General features: G+C 45.1%; 2 protein-coding genes across 3 annotated transcripts; one reads left to right on the top strand and one right to left on the bottom strand.

Annotated features, from left to right (window-relative positions):
* Positions 1-292: 292 nt before the first annotated feature.
* On the top strand, positions 293-5,185 carry LOC119300847. Of its 2 annotated transcripts, XM_037577734.1 has the most exons (13): positions 296-572; positions 760-857; positions 976-1,058; positions 1,183-1,309; positions 1,875-1,935; positions 2,106-2,203; positions 2,292-2,376; positions 2,503-2,626; positions 2,881-2,982; positions 3,219-3,283; positions 3,801-3,882; positions 4,341-4,420; positions 4,509-4,912. In XM_037577734.1, exons 1-13 carry the CDS (start codon positions 364-366, stop codon positions 4,564-4,566), a joined length of 1,272 nt encoding a protein of 423 aa, XP_037433631.1. In that variant the 5' UTR covers positions 296-363; the 3' UTR covers positions 4,567-4,912. The 2 variants fall into 2 exon arrangements, with proteins under 2 accessions (XP_037433632.1, XP_037433631.1); XM_037577735.1 differs by lacking the exons at positions 4,341-4,420; positions 4,509-4,912 and adding an exon at positions 5,070-5,185 and having other exon boundaries at positions 293-572.
* Positions 5,186-5,191: 6 nt separating this feature from the next.
* LOC119300848 lies at positions 5,192-7,949 on the bottom strand. The gene is made up of 2 exons (XM_037577736.1): positions 7,565-7,949; positions 5,192-6,457 (listed from the first exon to the last, which is right to left on the bottom strand). Exons 1-2 carry the CDS (start codon positions 7,659-7,661, stop codon positions 5,478-5,480), a joined length of 1,077 nt encoding a protein of 358 aa, XP_037433633.1. The 5' UTR covers positions 7,662-7,949; the 3' UTR covers positions 5,192-5,477.
* Between the last annotated feature and the right edge of the window lie 242 nt (positions 7,950-8,191).

Here is an 8,191-nt window from a genome sequence, read left to right as displayed (position 1 = left end):
CTATTTTGAAACGGAGGGAGTAGCATCGAGCGCCTGGGTGTTTCTTGCCGTGTGGGATGAATCGCTGCTACACCAGCTGGCTATATTAGCGCTTGTCAGGTAGCGTCTAGCGTTGCAACACATCAGCGCTTGGATGTTTTTTTCTATTTAACATTTTTTTTATTTCTCTAAGCGCCAGTATAAGAGCCTTGCATTGAAGATGCCCTGATAGAGCAGGTTTGATCGACGACGGCCCAATAAGCCTCCACGTCGCCGCTAAACAACATCCACGCACCCCTGCACGACCCATGGCTCTACCCTCTCGTCCCCAGTTGGCATGGGTGGCTCAGACCGCCGCGCGTAAACCCAGTCCAGTGCAGCAGCATGGCCGCCATGGTCAGAGCATGCATGCCACTCCGCACCCCTCCTGCCGCCGCGTCCTCCACCGCCACCGCGCCCGCTGCCCCGAGCAAGCCGCGCTCGAACGCCCGCGTCCTCGTGCTCGGCGGCACCGGCCGTGTCGGCGGCTCCACGGCCACCGCGCTCTCCAAGCTCCGCCCCGACCTTAACATCCTCATCGGCGGCAGGAACCGGTAATTGCCACATCCTTCACTTCAGTCGCATTCCATCAGCTGCAAATGAGAACCGCCTCTTAGTTTGATATATAATTAGTTAGCAGCTTGACACATTTGAGCCAATTATTATATATTCACTCTGTTCATATATGGCTTGTAATTTTTTATTTTTTTTGCGGGTGATATATGCCTTGTAATTTGCCAGGGAGAAAGGTGAGTCTTTGGCATCTGAGCTTGGCGAGCAATCCGAGTTTGTGAAAATTGATACTGGCAACGCAGCCATGTTGGAGAAAGCGCTAGAGGGTCAGTAATGCAAATTATACCATAACTTGCTAATGCTGTGCTTCATTTAGACAGACGTGTGGTTTTCCTCCACGGGAATCGGGACATATAACTGACTAATGGTTTGAACTTTCCCCAGATGTGGACTTGGTTGTTCATACTGCTGGGCCTTTCCAGAGAGAGGCTGAATGCGCTGTCCTGCGGGCGGCGATATCGACCAAGGTGGCTAAAAACATCCTGTCCCTGAGGACAGCTGCATAAGTTTTGCGGCATCTGTTGAACTTGGTGATATTTTACTTAATAATAACTGAAATGGCTGTTGGCTCACTTAAGCTTTTGTGAACAGACAGCATATATCGATGTTTGTGATGATATGGACTATTCATGGAGAGCCAAAGCTTTTCATGAAGAAGCAAAAGCTCAAGGTGTTCCAGCTATTACAACCGCCGGCATATATCCTGGAGTGAGCAATGGTATTACTTCAAATTCATGGCATACAACACCATCAATTTGGCTTGCTATTTTTTTTCATCCACATCTCCAGTAATTGCTATATGCTCTTTGACTTGTTTCCGTTCGTTGCCACGAATGTCCATGTTTGCTGTTGCTCCACTGTGTAACTTGATACTAGTGACTAAAGACAATGACATGCTATTCTAAAATAATGCTCGGTGCAATGTTTCTTTAAACAGTACCCAAATGGAAAGAAATCGCATGAATCAAAGCTAGTGCTGTAAAAAGGTGGAACACGGTACCTGTGAGTGGATTCACCAAATTGATTTGTGTCATGTATTCATATATCAAAGTCGAAAGATACGTACACTTGAAGCTGTTGGAAACTATGTTAATATAAATTGCAGTGTTACTTAACTACCATGTCCTCATGGAACCAAGGAACAAAGTACTGCAAGAAGTGTGTGTGGTTTTTACACGGACCGCGTTGCTTCATTAAGGAATAGCTGCAGATATCGAGAACGGGAAGGGTGCCACGTCTTAAACGTTTAGTGCTTATTCGTGTGCTGTATTGTTTTCTAACAGTGATGGCTGCTGAGCTTGTGAGTGCTGCAAGAAGTGAAGATGGAGAGCCTGAAAGACTAAGGTTAGGGGAGTTCTATATTTTCTGGAAAAGGAAAAAAAATCAAATTAGACATTAAGGACAGAAGGGGTGGTTTGATTTGACTCTCGATGCATCTATTCATGTCAGATCTTACTACTTACTAGTATTCCTACGGGCTCATATTTATGGCCACATTGCTAAATCCTTTTTAGATTCTTCTATTATACTGCAGGCTCTGGTGGTGCTGGCCCAACAATATTGGCGACAAGTTTTCTGCTTCTTGGGGAGGATGTAATTGCATATAACAAAGGTATTTTTGAAATTTTCGTTAATAATCACCTATGGTCTTCCTCAGTGAGGAGGAAAAGATGATGAATTCATTCTAATTACCTATTTAGGAGAAGAAATCAAATTGAAGCCCTACAGTGGAGTTCTCAACATTGATTTCGGAAAAGGGGTCAGAAAGAGAGATGTTTACTTACTGTAAGTACTTTGGGCATTATCTTATAATTGACAAACCAGAAGCCAGTGTGGTAAAAAAAATGCACTACCATTATTTAGCATAGCTTGCCTTTTGACATACCGCAAATGCATTGTCGTCTATTTCAGGAATTTGCCTGAAGTGAAGAGTGCTCATAAATTTTTAGGTGTCCCAACTGTCAGTGCTCGATTTGGTACTGCTCCTTTCTTCTGGAATTGGGGAATGGAGGCTTTCGCTAAATTTTTACCTGTTGTATGTATTCTTCCCAGTTCTCAGTTATCTCTTTATGAAGTTCCTCCATTCAAGCTCACATTGCTATTCTAGTGATACCAATTGAAGATATTGGAAGTTGCAAACATACAGTAGCATGTATTTTCCTGCAATTTAAGCAATTAACCAATACGATCTGTGTCAATGGGATGAAAAAAAGTATCAATATTAAGGATGTAGTTGAGCTGGTACCAATTTGCAGTATATATACTTGACTTCAACTTGATCCTTTTTAGGAGTTGTTAAGGGATAAAGATAAGGTTGGAAAGTTGGTTAAAGAAATTGATCCCCTTGTTCGAGCCATTGATGGCATTGTAGGAGAGCGTGTGTCCATGAGAGTAAGTATTTCCTTTATCTCTATTTCAGCATTATATTCAAGTCATTGTAATGTTATTCAAGTAGTGTCTACAGTAAGAGCATACTACTCTACTCAAGTTGTGTCTACAGTAAGAGCATACTAGTACTCACGTAGTGTCTGTAGTAAGAGCATACTAATTCCACTGAAGCTGTGTCCAGAGCAGTACGCGAAACTACTGATGACTATTGTTGGATCAAACTTATTTTGTTTGTGCAGGTAGACTTGGAGTGTTCGAATGGCCGAAATACTATTGGATTATTTTCTCATAGAAAACTATCTGTGTAAGTGCACATTTCTGGATGAGCAATTGAGCATGCTCAAAATCCGTTACCTAATTGATATTTACCATTAGTTATTTCCGCCTATCAGATTATTTTCCCATCGACTGTGTTGAGCCTAACATTAATTTCCTCCAAATAAAGCAGAGTCCCAGGAAATTATAGTCGGCATTCAAGAGTTTCCATTGGTTTCAAAACTGCTTTAGGTGGAAACAATTCTATAATCATGCCTATTTAAACTGAGAGATTATCTACCTAATGAGATTTCTTTATCTGTTCTTAATACTTGAAATGATCGATGCAGAATTTTATGCAATACCTGTTACAACACAACTGTCAGAAAAAGTTATACTCAGAACTTACAACTCAAATCCTAGGAATTTATACTCGAGATTTAAGCAATATTTACTGTATGGCTCATTTTACAAGTCCTGGTGTTACTTTTCAGTTCGGAAGTACCCAATATTATTCTGGTCAATCTATCTACATCTCATCTAAGCATCTTATGTTGGACTTGCAGATCGGTGGGCCATTCAACGGCAGCATTTGTTCAAGCAGTTCTGGAGGGAAGCACGCAACCAGGTGTTTGGTTTCCGGAAGAGGTGAGTAGTGCTCCGATAGAAGGAAAACTAATGGAATAGTTGCAACAAATTCCTTCGCGCCTCACAAAAAATAAGAGAATTTAATTCATACTCCCTCTGTAGAGAAATATAAGAGTGTTTAGATCACTAAAGTAGTAATCAAAACGTAGGAATTAGGAGTAGTATAGGAATTTGATAGGATGGGACTTGCCATCCTAAGGATTTGACTTGCCTCGTTCTTACGCGCAAAATGAGCTTTGAGTGGATGTGTAGTTTCCTCCAAAAACACAGGAAATGAGTAGTATTCCTATGAAATTCCTGTACGCATTTCTTACAAACCGAATGCATATATAGGAAAATTTCCTCCGGAATCCTTGTTCCTATGTTTTTCCTACAAAAATCCTTCAAACCGAATGAGGCCTTATATTTCTTTACGGAGGGAGTACTTTCTAAGATCATCTCAATTATTTGTAATGCAGCCAGAGGGAATAGCAATTGAATCAAGGAAGCTGCTTCTTGAGCGTGCGTCCCAAGGAACAACAAATTTCGTGATGAACAAGTGATTTCCTCTACCCGATTTCACAATATAAGTGGTTAACTCGTAATGTTAATGTTAGCTGACATAGTTATATCACTTGGATTGGCAGGCCTTCATGGATGATAGAGACTGATCCAAAGGAAGTTATCCTAGGAATATACGTGTGAGAAAAAAACTGAAAAAAGAAACACACACAGTTGAATATGGATAGATCAGTTTATAACTCTATCCTAATTTTGTCGATCGAATATTGGAGAAACTTACGGAAGTTCTGGAGTTATTACCGAGGATAAAAAGTAGCCACAATTAGTACGGTGTAGACTGCAGCAAGGAGAATCCTCTCCATAACATTCCTGTGTGACATTTTAGAAAATGCTGTAAATAACATAATGATCAATATATGTAGCATTATAAAACTGCAACTGAGAAAGGACATGCTAGCTTATTCGACAAGTTGGGGAAGGAATTCATGAATAGTACGATGATAGAACATAAGAGTTACTCCTTCCATTCCGAATTATGAGATGTTCAAAACTTTTTCTGAATCACATGTATATAAATGTGTTTGTGTTTTTTTGTTTGAAAAACGTGTTTGGTGTGCTTGTTCATTCATTTCAGCACGTATGTAGTCCATATTAAAATATCTAAAACATCTTACGATTCGGAACAGAGGTGATACTAGACATTATTGCGAGGAAAAGGCTTCAGGAAGCACCAGAAACTCCAGTGGATACTTGTGGAAGGGGAAGAGCACACAAAACAATGGATATTATGATGGAACCAAGAAATATATGACATCACATGGTTTGATTCAAATTTGTGCCAAGACAAATCTTGGCTAGAAGTTTGCACCTTACATCATAACATTACATACAAGCAAAGTGGACGCATTGCTACTTCTTTCAGAGGTAAATTAATTTACATGAACAAGTTCGGGCAACAAGCTTAATAAGTGGATTAAGCAGCAAATCGTCACACCCAGATCGACCAACCTCTTTCAGAGGTAGATTAATTTGCATGAAGAATTGCGTGGAACACACAGATAAGGGAATTGAGCAGCAATCCTCACAAAGCCAAATCAACGAACGACAATACCGCAGCTAAATAGCACTTTACTTTTAGCAAGTCCCCCTTTGCCTGGTAGCTCCAGCGAGCCTCCTGGTGTTGCCGTTTTAGCAAGCTCGCTTTCCCTTGGTAGCTCCGGCGAGCCTCCTGGTGTTGCCATTTTAGCAAGCTCGCCTTCCCCTGGTAGCTCCTGCGAGCCTCCTAGTGTTGCCGTTTTAGCAAGCTCGCTTTCTCCTGGTAGCTCCAGCGAGCCTCCTGGTGTTGCCGTTTTAGCAAGCTCCCCTTCCTCTGGTAGCTCAGGCAAGCCTCCTGGTGTTGCAGTCTCCGCCTGGGTGGCCCCTTGAGGAAGAGCAGGAGTGACATTGTTCACCCAGTGCTCTACAAGCCTTTCCACAGGCACCTTGATCACATCACGGCGAACACCCATGTCTGACACATATCGCCCCACGCAGTACATGCCGCTTGTCACAATTGCCAGACCACTAGCACTAGTTGTCAGGAAACGCAGCGGCGAAGAAGCCACCGCACTGAACGCAGCCGTCAGGGACGCCAGCTGCCCACTGCGCCCAACGCTGTAAGCAGTCTCGACGAGCAGCTCTGTCTTGCAGTATATCGCGAAGTCCTCACAGTTGTTCTTAAACAGGCTATACATGCCAAAGCCATTGTTGAGGAGGTGTTTGGCACGGTGGACAACAAGCTGAGCAGCGTCAGAGAGTGCCATAGTGCACGTTCCTCCACGCGCTTTGGCGAGGAAGAAAGGGGGCGACACAGCATAGTCGAAGAGGTAGAGACTGCCCCCGTCCAGGAAGCAATCGAGACAGGACATTATGACGCCCTGAGGCTTGATGAGGTGCCCACATTTCTCGCAAGGAGGGCCATCCGCCGTAGTCGGCGATGAGCTGAACAGAAACTTGTCTAAGAATGTTCCTGTCCCAATTTCATGTCCAACCGCTCTCGTAAAATGGATGACCATTCCATCTCCAGCATATATCCCTGAAAAATGGAATATCAAACTAGTCAGTACTACTGTATTATACATGACAACATATTAGCACATGTGTACAAGCAAACAAGTCAAGAGGACATCACGAACAAGTATTGCAGTAAGGAGCGTATGCATGGCGAAAACTAGGAAGCATAGGCAGCACTTGCGTGAGCGAAATGCGGCTTGAGAAGGAAGATATTAATCTATAAGATGCTATTCAAAGCCCACTAGTCTAACAAATGGCAAAAGCTTTGCAGGCCTTTGTATTACATAGAAAGCGGTCGAAAGCCAAATTACAAATGTACACGATGGCCAAAGCTTGCAGTCGATTCTTAACCAGATTGAACAACCATGCGCACAACTTCTGCTGTATCTGAGTCACATAAAACTTGCCAACCCCTTCGCGCCAGCCTGAGCTGAGTGCTCACTTCACTGGGATCCTTGATGCCACATCCCACATAGCAGAGGAGATCCCAGAGTATGATTACCATGGTGTCGAAAACTCAAGTGCTCCCCTTCTGAATTCACATCCGCGCCCGCCTCCAGTGGTGCTGGTGCTGGTGCCGCTGGAAAGGTGGCCAATCATGCTGCGCTGAAGCATAGGCATCCACAGTTGATGAACCCAGACGCACTCGGCAAAGCGAGAATGAGCCGATCCTTCGCTGAAGGGCAACACTTGCAAAATCATGGTTATTGGGAACAACCCTCCTCATCACTGAGGAAAATCTTCCTCAACGGGGGCCAGCCCAGCCACCGGTCGCAATCTGTAGCCGGCAAACGTAAGTCCCCATTTAGCTAAAAGGCATTGCAGACGGAGGCCGCCAAATAGTCTGATTCAGAGATGAGGACATCTATTGTTGCAGGGCGTCTTCAAGGTGACCGTCATTTGACGGAAATATTTCCTCAACAGGGGGGCAGCCCAGACCCCCGTCGCAATCTGTAGCCGGCAAACCTAACATCTATTGTTGCAGGGCGTCTTCAAGGTGACCCCGGAGGACCAGGCGTGAGATTAATGGTGGCGGGGTGCTTAATTAATCCTCGGCCAACCAACGAACCAATTGACAGATATAGTTAGGGGAGATTGGTTGGGGGAGAAGAATGAGGGGATTACCGACCGTGGTGGGCGTAGATGTAGGCGGTTCTCCACGAGTAGATGTGATCCCCGGCGGCGAGGGCCTCCCGGCCCACCCGATTCGACAGCACCCCCACCATCGACGAATCCAGCACTGGGGTCGAAATCGAAATCGAGTTCCCCAATCTGAAACGGCAGAGATCACCGGGGCCAGAGCATTACAGTCATCCTCGTCGCGCAAACCCTCGCCGCCTCGAACCCGAGGTGTGGCTTGCTTAGCGGCAAAGGATGCCCTGGGTGGATGAACGCGGATGGAGACGGCAATCGGTTAGGGCTGGTTGCTTGGTTAGGTTAGGAAGGAAGCAAGGGCACGAGGAAAGCGGCCGTTGCTCCCGCGTCCGTGCCCGCGACCGCGACCACCACGACTCTCTTTCTCTCTCGGGCCGGGACTGCTTGGTGTTTCCGCAAATTATACCTGGCCATCCGCCGGACCGGGCCTGACCAAGCCCGAGGTAGAAAACTCAGGCCCGAGCTTGGCCTGGCCCAGTCGTCGGGTCTACTTTTCAGACCCAAGCCTGACCCGCCACTACAAAAGTCCGCCGGGCCTTTCCAGTAAAGTGCAAAAACAGCGGGCCCAGGCCCGGCCTGACCTTCGGCTCAAAACCTAGAC

This window comes from Triticum dicoccoides, chromosome 5A (assembly GCF_002162155.2).
Source record: "Triticum dicoccoides isolate Atlit2015 ecotype Zavitan chromosome 5A, WEW_v2.0, whole genome shotgun sequence".
In the NCBI taxonomy this organism is placed as follows: domain Eukaryota; kingdom Viridiplantae; phylum Streptophyta; class Magnoliopsida; order Poales; family Poaceae; genus Triticum; species Triticum dicoccoides.
This window is presented reverse-complemented; position numbering and strand designations above follow the sequence as displayed.